General features: G+C 38.6%; 2 protein-coding genes across 2 annotated transcripts; both read right to left on the bottom strand.

The window, feature by feature from the left end:
- Positions 1–284: 284 nt before the first annotated feature.
- LOC139734456 (somatostatin receptor type 5-like) lies at positions 285–3,354 on the bottom strand. The gene is made up of 3 exons (XM_071645240.1): positions 2,989–3,354; positions 1,336–1,471; positions 285–910 (listed from the first exon to the last, which is right to left on the bottom strand). Exons 1-3 carry the CDS (start codon positions 3,352–3,354, stop codon positions 285–287), a joined length of 1,128 nt encoding a protein of 375 aa, XP_071501341.1.
- A 9,157-nt stretch (positions 3,355–12,511) lies between these two features.
- LOC139734455 (kiSS-1 receptor-like) lies at positions 12,512–14,837 on the bottom strand. Its single transcript, XM_071645239.1, has 3 exons — positions 14,466–14,837; positions 13,661–13,796; positions 12,512–13,062 (listed from the first exon to the last, which is right to left on the bottom strand). Exons 1-3 carry the CDS (start codon positions 14,835–14,837, stop codon positions 12,512–12,514), a joined length of 1,059 nt encoding a protein of 352 aa, XP_071501340.1.
- Between the last annotated feature and the right edge of the window lie 848 nt (positions 14,838–15,685).

Here is a 15,685-nt window from a genome sequence, read left to right as displayed (position 1 = left end):
CATAGTTTGAATAGGGATATGAGAGAAGACGAGAGAAAGGAAGGAAAAATGAGAGGAAAATAAGAAGAGTGGTACTCTACATCACAATAACTACAAAGTATACACATTTGATAACTCTGGGAACATGGAAAGACTCGTTACGATGTCTACGTGATGCACGCAAAACAAATTAAACATGACAGTGAACCTAGGAAGTGCAGACAACAAGACTAGACATATACACAGTAGAAAGAGAGAGGAAATAGCGGGAGGGATAGTACTAAATTTTGGTTTTTAAATCAATGCTAAACCATGATGGAAGACCGTTGACCATCGTCTGGTCGATCAGGGTTGGCCAGTTCGATCATGCTGAGCCTGACTCTTTTCCTACCGTTCCTGGAGGAGCTATCCCGCCTCTCATCCAATGTGTCGGGCGACGAGGCGGTGTGGTAGAAAGTGCGCGGCGCGAATCGCTCGCAAAGTAGCTTCTTGAAGCAGCGATTGAAGCTCGCGTTCGTGGCGCCGTAGATGATCGGGTTGATCGCGCTCGACGCACACACCAAGATGCCTGCGAAATCGTAGAGGAAGTCGTCGATATTATGGAGCGGCATCCCTGCCATCACCTCGTAGGCAACGAAGATGTTGATGCCGAACCAGAATCCCCAGGCCACCGTACACGAGAGGCAAACGTAGGCCACCATACGCAAGATGCGCAGTTTCCGCCGCAGATCCCACCGCGCGATTTGTTCGCCCTCGCCGCTGACTTGTTGGCCGCGGCGGACGGCCAAGTAGATGGCGACGTAGCACACGATGACGGCGGTGAGCGGGAGAGCGTAGGCCACCAGGAACAGGACGATGATGACGATGAACCACGATAGTTTTCCAGATGGTGTGTTCAGAATAGGATTCACGATGCATAGAACAAGCGATACTGAGATAGGTAGATAGATGGACAGATAGATAGGGATATTAATAGATAGAGATCGATACATCATATATATATATATATATATATATATATATATATATATATATATATGTGTGTGTGTGTGTGTGTGTGTGTGTGTGTGTATATATTTGTATATATATAAATTATATTACATTATATTGTATTGATTAATTAATTAATTTATCTTTCTATTTCATGGATAGATAGAAAGGGATATAAATAGACAGAGATCGATATATCTTATATACTCCTAGGTATGACAGTACTATCACAGTGAGCCGGATTTCTACAGCCGAAATCGAACACAGTGAATTTCATTTAGTATGTGATTTTAAAAAAAAGGAAATACAAGTATATGTACTGAAAATTAATACTTTGAGGTCGAAATTCTTCGCAAATTGACTCACCCACCCATATGCAGGTTACAATCAGGAGGGCGGGCTTTATCTTCTTTTGCGTCTTCGAATTCAACGGTCGGCTGATGGAGCGATAGCGATTTTGCACGAGAGCTGTGATCGATGCCGCACCCACCATTACCGTTACCTAGGAGACATAATTATAACGAAAGATATTAAACGTCATCCCGACTGTAAACACCAGTTTTATCGCAATGGATGGAGAAGTGATTAATTGAGCAATTTAAAAATTGTGGGCATGAATCGTCCGCCATGATCGCAGGAGAATTTGTCTGTGAGAGATAATGATACCTGGATTGTGAACAGTCATTGAAAGAGAGATATAAAGGACAAATATGTCTCCAGGTACGATCAGGGATACCTCAAGATCTCGTTAGATACAAAGAGTTGTATGGCAAGACATTGCCTGATTAGCCTTCCACTTAGATTGTCAAAATTGCTAACTGTTCTTCCTATCTCGTATGAAACAACATTGTGCCGGACACGAGTTTGAGCAGACAGTATTGTGATGGATATCATGAATATGTCATAATGATCAAATAATACGAAATCATTGAAATTTCATGCAAGCACTTTACTGATTCCCACTTCTAACCAAGTAGAAATCGCTATGATTTCAAGGCATTAGCTGGGTTGAAATACCAATCAGTATTTCAGACACAGATGCTGCAACAATTATTTGCGATCGAGTAGTCTAGCATTTTCATAGTCGGACGTCACTCAAACTTTTCTACTGATCACTACCTCAAAGTATCATTGACTTCCTGCTGAACAGCATAGTTGCCGGCAGTACTGCAAGGTCTACTACAATCACGTGATAAGTTGCAGACGACCATGACAACTCGATGCCGGAAATGGCGCCATTACGAGGGACAGCATAACTATAACCACACCCATGGCTTATGACTTCGAGAGCACAAGAAAAACGCCACAAAAACATATTAAGCAGATTACTAATCGTGATGTCATAATTACCAACGTCACGTCATCATCTCTAAGGCCGAATAAACATCATATAAACAGCATAGAGTATGGAAACTACCGTCTAATCAAACTAGTTGTTATTGATCGACAGCCTTCTGCATTCCAATTCCACAATAAATTTATCATGATTCAGTCGGATAACTTTTTATATCTGACTCCCGAAAAGCGTTAAAGCAACACGTCTCTTCATTGTGTTACCATTCCATATCAGTATATTGTACACGTAAATTTTAGATAACTATTCTTTGGAAGTACCTGTAGTACTTGGTAGTAAAGTGGTCTCTAAGTATCTCACAAAAGCTAAAAGCTGAATCTTCATCTCAGCCAATACTATCATACCATCCTTTAAGGATCAATGAACAATTGTGAAGAGAGGCACCGTCATATATTTTTGTTATAAGTGCGTTCTTTATGCATGAATTCAATGCAAACTTGTAGCAATGCATTTATATGCAAATAAGGCAAATTTCCAGATGGTACAATAAAATCGAATTGATTGAATTGAATTGAATCGGAACGTCTGTTATCATACATCTCATGCTCTTTCCTGAAAATGATAATCCTACGAAATTGATGATAGACACAATCCTTATGAAAGTAAAATTTTTCAGAATACTGATCAAGTGGGTCAATAAATCAAAAGCTCACTGCTTTAATTACCATTAAGGCGTAAACTGAAACGACATTCTTGTGGGCTTCCTCTCCCTGGAGTCGGTGTATTCCGTGTGCGATGACCGAGATCAGGCCGAAGGTGCCGAGGAAGACGATGTCGCGAACCGCTATGTTCGCCACGAAAACGTTGCAGACGGTGTGCATACTCTTCACGGTGACGATGGCGTAGACGACCAGGGCGTTACCCGCCAAGCCGATGAGGATGATGAAGCAGGAGATGACGACTACGGTGACCTCTCTTGCGAACGCGTTGTCGACCCCGACAACGGGAGAATCATTTGTGCCATTTGATTCGGTCGACTCTAATGGCCCTTGGCAATAAATCATTGAAGCATGATGACAAGGTACTGCCATTCTGCTTCCAGTTTATTCTATTTTCCCTTTTTTTTTCTTTCAGCTAAAGTTGTAATTTTTCGTTAACATGAAGAAAGCAACACTGGCAACCATTAGATATTGTAAGGCTATTCCCTGAGTCCGTCTGGAGCCATGAATAGCAAAGCAGGTGAAATAAGAATAATCAACACGATATCATGATCTTGAACAACTCACTGTCAAGATAAAAAAAAATCAGCAAGATGATTTGATGCTGGTCAATGCCCGTCAACTCGACTGTGGCCTGTTGGCGCGTGATTTTGATCTTCGAGTAATTCTAAGAGCTGTGGCATGGAGATCCTCAACGTCCTGCAACCCTCAAAAAGTGTGAGTATTTGATATGTCCTGCAAACTTGAAACGTCTGAAAAAACGAACACATCCTTGTAAAAGATAAAAAACAATACTACACATACTCAGACAACAGTATACAGAAAAAAAAAAACATCAGCAACTTCTACTGATATTTTCACTTCCTTGCGGAATTGATATATTTCTGCGAACATTCTGCTGGGCCAATCATGCCGTTAAGGACTGTCAAATTTCTCACTTCTCCTTCGTCGACAACGCGTCTCATACCGGCATATTTGACAAGAACCTGATCAAGTTTCGCTTTAATTTTCGGTAAACAGCTGCACTTCACACTACACAAAAAAAGCCAAAACAAAAAACAAAAACAAAAGCCGGGAAGGAGAAAAAGTCACACAAGGTTCCTGCTATGCATTATTAATAATGTGTGGATGTGTGTTTGTGAGTATACACAAATGTGTGAGCAGATATGTTTGTGTTTTTGTTTGTGTGTATGTATGTTTGTGTGCATACACAAATATGTGAAGATAATGTACTTGTGTGTGTGGTGATTTGCGATATCAAATTATATCTGAAATGTTGGAATTCATCTACGACGTTTATGATGACGTTTCTCTTTAGCGATTTGAGTAATCTGGCTTCTTAGGTTGAGATGTCATGCTGTTTATTAAAATGTGTAAACGAATATTTCATAGATCTACACTCTTAAACAGAAGTGGGGCTCAACTTTGGAATTTCGAATGGAAATGAGATTGATGTAGGTTAGTGATATGTAATTAGAACTGGAATATAGATTTGGAGTTATATATTCAAAACGGTTATACGCCTGATTGAAAATGACATTGAAATTGGGACAGAAACTGATGCATTATTTTGAGAATGCACCATTCAGAATTGTCATTGGACAAACAAATTGCTGGTGATATAGTGAGGACAGTATTAAAGTTGTGACTGAACGTGGCAAATTTGGAATGGTATTTGGAACAGCATTGGTAATTGCGTTGTTGGAATGGTATGTGGAATAATATTGAGAGTTGCGTTGAAAATGGAAGATTTAGAAAGGGACGGAAAAGGATGCAAAATAGAAGTGAGAATAAGTACCGTGCCAATTTACTTTGTGATAATCTCGGAATGTGAACCCCAAAGCAGGATGTAGAATGGAACAGTAGAATGGAATCGAATATCTTGTGGTAGTAATGGCACATTCGGGCTTATGACTCCTCTAGGCGAACCATTGTTATTTGTCAGGTTTGTGATCCTCATTTATGATTTTCTTCAGCGTTTTATTGAATGTTTCGCATCTATTAGTATTCATGAAAGACAAAATATCATTTGATTCAAACAAAACAAAAAGAAAAAAGAAGAAGAAGAAGAAGAAGAAGAAGAAAGAGGAGGAGGAGGAGAAGGAGGAGTAAGCAAATGTTTATCACACTCAAACTCAGCCCTTCGCATAACTCAAACTCACAACTCGGACTCAAATCAATATCTCTCCTTTACAGTAGTTCAGATTACAAGAAGATATAGAAGTATAGAAGTATTATAGAAGTCAAACCTCAGAACGCTGTATCCCCATTACCTTGGTAATAAGTGCTGAGTAAAGTGATACTGTTTTTACGCGATAATAACCTCGGCAAAGCCAAGCAATGTAAGCCGAAATATCAATTACAATCTCACGCGAGATTATCAGCCAGCAAGAAATATTGCCATGTACAATAACACTTTTAATGTGTCTGAATTTTCATTACGGGCGTGGTTGGTAGCCCAATTTACTAATGTGGAGAAGAAGAAAACAGAATGTTATGATAAACATTTAAAATGTAATTAAACTGAATGAAATGGAATGCGTTTACCAAACAAAAACGTCGTTAAGAATCTATTTAAACTGCAAAATAGTCAAAATAAAAAGAACATTATAGTTGGTTTAAAAAAAAGAACCAGCAGTAGCAAGTAGACTTATCGAGTACATCGTTACAAGACAACAAATAATACAAATTTCATTATGTACAACTTAGGATAAAAAAGATTTTAAAAAGACTGCATTTTCATATTTTATTTTTTAGTAGTCAATTACGGATGAACTCTTTTTAGATATTCGTTAAGGTCATCGATTTTATGAGACAGTCACATTTCTATATTTTTGTATTATTGAGTTAGGGCTAGGGGTTTACATGACTCGCATACCCGTAATTTGGTGTCTTCTGACTCCAGATGTATATATCTTTACACCCAAGCCCATTTCAACTCCATCCATTTCAAAGCAATGGGAAAATGCACTGAACGTCTGCTGAATCACTTTGCCTCATACGTCAACCCTTTGCTTTATACTCACTCAGCTAATAGATGTCATAAGCTTATGACAAGCATATGAAACTCAACGTCTTTCGGCCGAATGTCACTTCGTTCCATTTTTTTTGGTTTTTGTTTTTTTGTTAAGAAAACCTAGCCACGAATTCTCGTCAAAAAGCTGATACTGCCTCAGATATTGAAATGTGTACATATGTTGTAAAAGATAGATGCATAAAGCCACACCATGTTGAAGTTAGCTTTGACAAATAGATGTAGATTCGGACGGAGAGAATGACATCGCGGTTTCACCAAACTCGGACCTAATGAGACCGCAATATTTTTATGAACCTGTGATATCAGTCGTAACTGTTTACACGTGTACTCAAAGTAGCAGTGGTGTTGATTAAGTATTCACACCATAAAGTCTTCCAAATTTTCTTTAATTTTCTTTCGAGTGGGCTAGATTGCATTTGCTAAATTATCAACCAACAAGATGACTTTAACAATATTTTCGTCTTGAAAACAACCTTAAAACTATGAGGTACTGGCATCATAGCCATCATCATCATTTTGAGGGAACTTTTTGTCAATTTGATGGTGTGATTTCACTCTGTTAGTGCATAGGTGGGTCCCGGATTCGTAAACATAGTTGAAGAGTTGAAACAGGGTCAAACTCGGAGTTTGCTCGTGACTTCTCCTAACCTGCTTCTCGTCTTTCTCAATTCCCGTATTCAGTTACCGACTCGAGTTTATTGCCTCCACCTTGGACATCTAACGACATTCAGACAATCAGGTAAGCAAAATCGATTGCTCGACCGCAGACAATTAACCTACATCTCATTTTCTCATATATTATATAACTGTTCTTGATGTTGTTGGTAGTACAGTTCTAAACAGGTGAAAGCAGAATGATAACACAACCCCTCTCAAAACAATATGGTCACCATCACCGTGGAATCCTTCACACTTTTCACATGACTTTTTGAGTTATCACTTTTCTTTTAACTAAAACACTCATTTGCAAATATCCATCAAATATAGATGTGTAAAAAAAGCCCCCCCCCCACACACCACAGAATTGTTAATGCTCCGAAAGTAATACATGCTCCCTTACTCCCATATGACCACGAAAACTATCAAAAATTTAACACTTTTATTACAAAACTAATTAATTTTCTTTGAATTCCGTCAACCGTCAAGTGAATCTGGAGACTTGAATTTACCTACAAGATTTTTTATTATTTCTTGTAAGTTTCTAGCTTTTCGTGTTATTATTATAATCGCAGTGAACAACGTTATTATAGGTGTCCCAATCTATTTCACAGCATTCTGAATCAAAAGATGTAAATATCTACGTGGATCTCAATTATGATCAGGTATCTAACCATTATGTGCTTTTGTTTTCTCATTTTATCTCAAGTTGTAGCGTGCAAAGTGGTAAAATAATTTCTGTGTCTTGAGGATGGAACAATCCTTTACACAAATCTCATTGGCATTACTAGTACTTAAAGGACAAGTTCACCTTCATAGACATGTGGGTTTAGTGAATGCAGCAATATTAGTAGAACACATTGGTGAGAGTTTGAGCAAAATCGGACAATCCGTTAAAAAGTTACGAATTTTTGAAGTTTCTGTTCAGTCACGGCTGGATGAAAAGATTACTATAGCTTGTGATGTCACATGAGTACAACGATATAAAGAAAGAATAAAGAAAATTTAACATATTTCCATTTTTCTCCCGTAACAAAAGAACACTCGACTTCTCTCTTTCAGAAGGCAGGGGGAATAATATTACCCTTAACATACGTCAGTAGCAAGTCGAAGAACTGTGCACTTTATTCAAAAAGTAAAGTTTTGTGAAATTCTCTTAATTTTCCTTATATATTTGTACGCATGTGACATCATACACTGTAGTAGTCTTCTCTTCCAGCAGTGACTGCGCAGATACTTGAAATATTCGTAACTTTTCCTCAAACTTTCACTGATGTGTTCTACTAATATTGCTGCATTCTCTCAATCCTTATGTATGTGAAGGTGGGCTTGTCCTTTAATGATCCTGATCACTATTAAAAACAATCCTGAAAATTCCTCAAAAGCGTTTATAACTATGTTTTCATTCGACAGATGTGAAACACTCTTCCATCAAATGGACGATGTAAAAGTAAAGTTGTAACTTTAGTCTACAAAAGATGTCATAAGTAATGTTAGAGTAGCGTTCTGCTGAAAAGTATCACAAGCAGCAGTCTTTTCCTTCGAGCATATCTAAAGAAACGAAATTCTTTCCCACTGATACACCCCATATTTATGATCCATGTACATGTAGGTTTTTCATGCCTGTTTGCCAGCGCTCGAATTGGAACTTTGTCCTGCGCAATCAATTCATGGTTATGAAATTTCCGGGTTGTTTTGCTCGAATTACATTCTCGTCACGAAAACCTGAAATGAGGCTTTGAACGTCATATCTATTGGAAGGAGCCTAAGCTTTGTTTATGTGTGTCTTTGCTTGTTTATCATTGTCTGCATGATTCACCTTGGATCGATAGGTGCCATGACTTACTGGTAGTGTCGCGTCACAAGAAAATGACCCGCAAATGTTTCTCCATCGTCACAAACACGCTTAACCGCTTAACGTTATAACAAACAAACAAACGCACGTGCACGCACACCCACACACAACTTGAAACATGAGGCATACACGCGAAAGACCCGGTTGAGTCACCTACCCATCCATGAGTGTATGAAAACGCAAGTAATATAATGTAAACATATAAACTAGGTGTTTTTTGACCAGTGTCTTTAAGTTTTCATCGCAAAATCACGACCACACAACAATGGAAAGTGTGCAAATTTTGCAATAATTCCAAAATCAATTAAGTCCCGCCTTATTCGGTTGTTGGATGGACTGAATTTCATGAATAGGCGCAAAATGTGAATCCATAGAATTGCATACAGCTCTGTATCGTAAGTTTTTAAACAAGATTTCCTTTCTGGAAAGCTTGCACGAAGAAAAGAGAAAGACCCAAATAAACTAAACTTGATCGATTCTCTAATTCCTCAAAAATACTTATTTCACATGAACGCTTTGGCAAACATGAAAGCGTAAAGAGAGATTTTTATTTTTTTTCCTAGGCCATTCGTCCCGACAGGCAACATATTGTTCCATTTCATTGTAGCTGCCATGTAAATCTAATAAAGGTATTGTTTACCATTGGCAGCAGTGATTTAAAAATATGTTCGAGTTATCACATTTGATGCATATGTGTTAGTAGGTCACTTGTACCACAAAATATCCTACCATGTAACATATTTGCAATAAAGCCTAAAGCATAAGGAGATATCACAATTCCAATTTTTCTCAATAAACCATTACTGTGGACTGCTTTTTTTTTTCTAGAAACAGTCTTATCATATCAGTATTGTTAACATTTTGTATATCTAACAATACCTGACATTGATTATACGGATTAACATTTTTACATTGGTTACGTTTCTATTCCTAACTCACATTTTAGAACTATTTCGAAGCACTATAAAGCTGGGTTTTGTTTCACCTGCAAAATAAAAATGGTAAATATTGCCTTTAGAGCTCTCTCCATATTGAACTGACTGAATTCACTTCATAACAGGAAAAATGCCCAGTGCGTCAATGCCAATTTATATAGATCACGTGTCACTGGTCTTATACTTGCATTAATGACCTACATGCTTTGTAAATCATACACACTCTCACACAGTTACATACATTGTCACACGTACAAATACTAAATGCATATTTATATCTATAATATGAGTGCGTTTAAGTGAATTGATGAAAAATGATACATTTATTGTACCTGATCGTATATGCAGCATTGGTACAATGACATGATTGTTGCATGCAAGCCGTAATAATAGCAATGATACAAAAACTCTTACAAAAACGATTTCGGGGAAAAAAAAATAAGCACAGCTGAATGAAAAATTCTGAAATTAAGCAGATGAATTCTTTCTTGTATCTGTAGTAGTTTGTATTTAATTTGAATTTGAAACATATTTACAAATGACACAGTTAGAACAGATAAGCCTTGGTTCACGGCAATTAAAAAAAAATAACACACAAATCGAAACCAGGGCTCCTTTTCAAAAAAAAAAGTTGATATGACAGCAAGTCTTGCTGGAATGGTAATTGTCATGGTAATGACAAGAATCTAGCTTCCTGATTGGCTGTTGCTATTGGAAGTTGCCATTCCAGTAAGAGTTGCTATCCTAACATCTTTTATGAACTGGGGCCCAGAAATATTGCTTGTCATTATATCTATGACGCAAAATTTCATGATCAATGGCTACTTTTGCCCTAAAAATTCGATATAAAATGGCAAAGAACTCGAAAAACTTTACTTGTTTCGCTTATACTTGGAAACCTATCTTACAATATTTCTTAATATACCATGTCATGACAGACCAGTATCATTCTTATGAGTTGGGGGATACTCATCAGATACTCATCAACCTAATTCTTTATATCATTAGAGATATAACTTTTACTACCAAATATGGTAAATGGGAACATCTAATTAGTCGTTGTGAGAATTGAAGAAGGATTTGGATGTCGTGCTAATTTCATCGTAAATGTTATTGAGCTTCTATTGACCGATCTTTACAATATACATAGTTCCTACGTGCTCATGATCAATGAAAGATGGTCAGATTCCTATAATAGGAAGAGGACCAGCTTTAGAAGTCTGTACTATACCATTTTTGTCTTTGCTTTCCCGTAAAAGACGTAGTTTTTAGAAACCTCATTGAATGTCTCTACGAGTCTGGCATGAGCGTTCTTTCAAACAGTCCATATTCTACATTCAGTATCCCTGAATGTTATATCATTTGTTGGCATTTCTACTTTTATACTTTTATACTCCTAAAATTTGTTATTGTCGCCAAAATACTTTTTTTTTGTTCAAAACGATGTATTGATGTAAATTGGCCCTCAAACTATTGGCATTTGACATGATCTTAAAAACCATGAAAAACAGTTGGTGTGTTAAAAGGACATTCCACACGATTAAAATATTCCATACGTGGTACAGAAATTGATAGTGCCATGTGTAAGAGATTTGTGAAACTTATTGTGACAATTGAGCAGACAAAAAAAAAAAAAACATCCACACTGAACAAGAATGATGACAGAAGAGGTTCACATATCAGTGCATATTCCAGTAATGTAGCAATGCAATTTCATTACAATACCACTTGCTTTACAAGTTCACCTGTGTAGAATTTATGCATGCTTCCTTCTTCTGCTCTGCTTCCTTGAGCACCCAGTAATGCATTCATATGTGAAGCTGCTACGTCATCATCCTCGTTCGCGGTGATTTCTTCATTTTGAATTTGAATCTTTCATTTGAATCATCCGGAGGTCTCCTGTATTCATTTATCCCAAAAGATAACACAAAATCTTAGGAAGTGAAGAATGACAACACATTATAGATAGTAACCTTTATCTTTTTATCTTTGTCTTCCTTCTACGCTACTCCATACGCTTAGATGTGATCTGTGCCAAGGTACAATGGCGCTTGTACCTTGCCTCATGAAAGTATGGCTTACGTTTTGTTCTGCTTGAGCGAATAATTATCTGCGTGCCTCCGTTATTAGATAAGAAAGGTCACTGCAAGGAAGGGGGAACTATTTTTTTCGGCCATAATCACTGGCCCTTCTACGACATGTCAAACATTTAACATTATTATGTTTAACTCAAAGAGTGGTGACGTCACAAGGAAATTCGTGCCTGTTTGTCACGTCACTTCACGTCATAATGTTTTCTCGGTATCACGATGTGTAAGTTTATCTCCCTTCTCGCCTCTCCGGATACTCGAGTCATAGGAAGGAAGTGACACGGCGCATGCGCCGATCTTTAAACATGGCGCCCACTCTAGGTCTCAGTCGACAGTGATCGAGAAAGAAATCTTTGAAACATTAAGTGCATGTTTTTGACAGAGTGACAATACTAATACAGAGACGGCTTAAACGAGGTGACAAGGCAATAAATGGTAATGTGAACTCAGAACACTAGGCCTGACTTCACTGAAACAGCGGCTACTGACAATGTTGACGAATAATTATAAGTTACGTTTCTAGTTACCATACGAAAGGTCAAAAATCAAACATGGTATTCAAAACTTTACTTGATACCCAAATCTCCAAACATTGTCGACAGATGGTAGTAATACTGGATGATAATGAAATGTAAGAAGCTCGTTGAGAACTATATAATACACACTTCTTTCTTCCAGTTTTAGGTAAAATTTGATGAAACTGTTAAAGTGGGGGCATTCCTTTCCACGTTCGCTTTTATTACCGCTTTTGGGCCAAACCCTTTCGAATTTCACATAGGCTAATGTCGGTATGACATGAGGGAAACATTTATACGCCACTTGTCTTTAGAGCAGCAAAGTAGATCAATGACCCTGTCGGCAATACAAGGATTGAACTTACAACCCTCTAGTTGAGAGTTTATCGCTAGCACCAGGCCATCTCATGAACTACGTGATAAAGTCTATCGTTGGCACCTCAGTGATGGTTGCTCAAGTCCGCTGAAGTCTGAAGAGTCACCGTGTCGTGACGTGTGCAGCTGTCCATGGTACCGCGTCGCCGAGGCTTGACGGTGCTGAAAGGATGAAGCGCTAGCTGCCGGATGTGCCTCTTGAAATCCGGCATGAAGATGGCGTAGATGAAGGGATTGAGGGCGCTGTCGAGCAGACAGACGAACCGTGCCGATATCTGGACGATCATGTGAACGATTCTGCTGGGCGGCCGTGCGTGGTTGACGTAGAATCCGTAGCCGAGCCACAGGCCGCGGCAGATGAGAAATGTAAACACCAGGACGCTGACCATTCGCAGCATCTGCATGTTGCGACGAAGCTGCCAGCGAGCGACGCGGTCTCCCTCAACGATCTCGTGCTCGTGCACAGAACGCAAGATGGCGGCGTAGCAGACGAACATGAAGACGATGAGGCAGATGTAGAAGAAGGCGACCTCGTAGAGTAGGAAACCTTCGGCGAGGGTGTGCGATGACGGCTGTGATTCAAGCAAAGCTACAACAATGCCGACGACGAAAGACACTAGCAAAAGAAAGAGAGGTGATAGCAAAAACAATTGGCGCCAAATCCAGCTTTGCAAAGAATACATATCCAGCAAAATCATTGTCAGGTGCAGAAGTAAATAACACTGGTAAACGGCCCTGCACTTGGAAGACATTTTTGTGTTTAGCAGAACCCTATCTTGAATAATAACTATTTCAGTTATACCTACAGCGCAAAACTTCTGACACAATGTTATTTGAGCAAATATTTTATTCCCTTTATTTTCATGATTATCCTGGTAAAGGTCATTCAGATCGTCTCTGATAGAACCCCGTACTGCGGCCGCTTGACTGACATAATATGAGCCGTTAAACTACAGGCTCATAAAATTTAGTAAGACAGTGCAAAGAGAGATTAATGCCAAACCAGTTGCGTCACAATCTCTGGATGACCTCGAATTTTAAACTTCTATATCGTGATCACAGTTCATTTAGGCGCTTTTAGATTTGCCTTACAATTTTGGCTTCATACTGGTGGCAATTTGGGAAGTAAAACAAAATAATCTTAAGTATCATGTTTATCATCATTTCATGCATACATACATGACGATAACTAGTATCTTTCCTTCTGAACTTACCAGCCCAGACTACGCACTGTTGAATCACAGCATTCTTGATCGTTCGTTGTTTCTTGGTATCGAGCGGTTTGACGATAGCCCGGTATCGCTCGCCTGCCAAACACATCATCGTACCGCAAGTGGCAGTAAATGTAATCTGAGACAGTTTAGTAGAGGAAATAGAGTATGAATTTTGGTAAGAAGTCTGTTGTTACATCACAAAAAAATAATAGCATTTTTATTTTTTCCTACTCCTTCTATCTTGAAAGTACCTGTATATGCTGTGAAATTATGTGTGATTACTATAATGATAGCTAGTCGTGGCTTTGCAGACAGGATCTTAGATACTGTATAATGCTGCATATGTGCATATTATGCATAATATGCCGATACCTATCTCTGATCTGCGTAGCAACTTGAAAATCATAATTCTTCAGTGAATATCCTATCTTATGAATAGCGTACTTCACAGAATGATCAGGTGAATTTACAAAACCCAAAGTCCCTGCGGTAGTTCAGAACTTCAGCCATACTTTATGTAAGTAGCAAGCTAGTTTTATTATGTATTAGTTTATTATCATTTATTATGAGTAATATCATTTTGCCAGTACTTCGTCCTATTCCTTTTTGACCCCATTTTAGTTTCTGTTAAATTTGCGTTGTATGAAAATGTTGAACCCCTATTTTAGGTCATTTAAATCGTGCATGTAATACTTAAGGGGAATATAACAGTCAGAATATGACTGAAAACAACCGTTAGCCACCATAAAGTCTGAGTTTAGGCTGTAAGTATGCAAAATGCGTTCGATTTCGTTACACAACTTACCCCTTGTGCAAACATGATTCCTGCAGACGCTTGGGACGAAAGGATTAATATTCTTGCCTGGAAGGCAATCAACCCAATGCCGACTTCGTCTACCACGGCGCACACGATGATGAAGATGAGGTCTATGACCGCCAGGTTGGCGACGTGGAAGTTGTGCGCCGTCATCATATTTGGCTTCCTGCAGATTATGTAGACAACGAGGGAGTTGCCGAGCACGCCGATGACCATGAAGGCGAGCATGAACGCAAACAGGGGTGTCGCAACCTGTTTTACCTGCTCGGCGAGATCATCGGGGAGCGTCGACATCGACAAATTGCACGAAATGAAAAGAAATACGTGCGAGCAGTCGATATCGATGATGTCATCAGCCATGTTTTTGTCTCGGTGTGAAATCTTGTTCAAACTTAAATGGAAATCACTGATATAGGCCGGATGACACAAAATGTGGTTGTAACTGCTCACAGTGAATGAAACACATCGGCTCTCTTTGCGTCAGAGACCAATCCGGTATATTTACCCCGTTATCCTCTATATCCACGACCGAAATAGTGAGAAAGAGAGCCAAATCTTTTGAATATTACGTTCTTCAGTTGATAGTTAAACCATTTACATTCTCTCTAATATGCCAGTCCTGGCGAATTCATTCCACATGGCTACAATCGAATGAGCCAAAATGAAAGCTTCAAACTTCTAAAACCGCACTGTCCGTTGACATCGGGCTGCTGGTGGTAGTTTAATTGAACGCTTATAGGTTGGTGAAACCCGTAAACACATTCTATCAAGAGGCGAATAAAGCTCTTCGCTCGACGCTAATATAGAGTAGCAGCTTTGTGTAAGAACAAGCGTGCCACGGGGAAAAGCAAAACAGGGTACCCGCTTAATTCAAGTGTAATCAAATGTGAACTCAAGCTCTGTGCTAGAACGTCTCTTCTATCCTTGGTGATTGAGGGTATGAGGCTACAATTTCACGGATATTATACGACGCATATCTGTTGTTTGTGAGCAGCGACTGTAAAGAATAAAACGAATGTGGCTGTAAATTTGCAATGCCTGCTATAAGGAAGTGTCGAACAAAGTCATTCGCACACACACTCCTGCATATATGGAGAGAAAATTATCTGCTCAAGATAAAGATTAATTTCAATGGTAAATCAAAATAAAGAGAAATCAAATATGACATAAATTTGATCAACAGGTGTGTCATATTATATTTCCTAACT

This window comes from Diadema antillarum, unplaced genomic scaffold (assembly GCF_040938485.1).
Source record: "Diadema antillarum isolate AM-2024a unplaced genomic scaffold, OU_Dant_1.0 seq00000526_RagTag, whole genome shotgun sequence".
NCBI classification, from domain to species: Eukaryota; Metazoa; Echinodermata; class Echinoidea; order Diadematoida; family Diadematidae; genus Diadema; species Diadema antillarum.
The sequence above is the reverse complement of the archived record's forward strand: the minus strand, read 5'-3'. Positions and strand labels throughout refer to the sequence as shown.

Excerpts from the sequence above, each read along its gene's own strand:
- LOC139734455 (XM_071645239.1), bottom strand. The coding sequence starts at position 14,837 with ATGGCTGATGACATCATCGATATCGACTGCTCGCACGTATTTCTTTTC. Across the intron at positions 13,797-14,465 it reads GAATCATGTTTGCACAAGGG|ATTACATTTACTGCCACTTG; the intron begins GTAAGTTGTGTA and ends AAACTGTCTCAG. Across the intron at positions 13,063-13,660 it reads ACAGTGCGTAGTCTGGGCTG|TGTCTTTCGTCGTCGGCATT; the intron begins GTAAGTTCAGAA and ends TTCTTTTGCTAG.
- LOC139734456 (XM_071645240.1), bottom strand. The coding sequence starts at position 3,354 with ATGGCAGTACCTTGTCATCATGCTTCAATGATTTATTGCCAAGGGCCA. Across the intron at positions 1,472-2,988 it reads TTTCAGTTTACGCCTTAATG|GTAACGGTAATGGTGGGTGC; the intron begins GTAATTAAAGCA and ends TATGTCTCCTAG. Across the intron at positions 911-1,335 it reads TGTAACCTGCATATGGGTGG|TATCGCTTGTTCTATGCATC; the intron begins GTGAGTCAATTT and ends TACCTATCTCAG.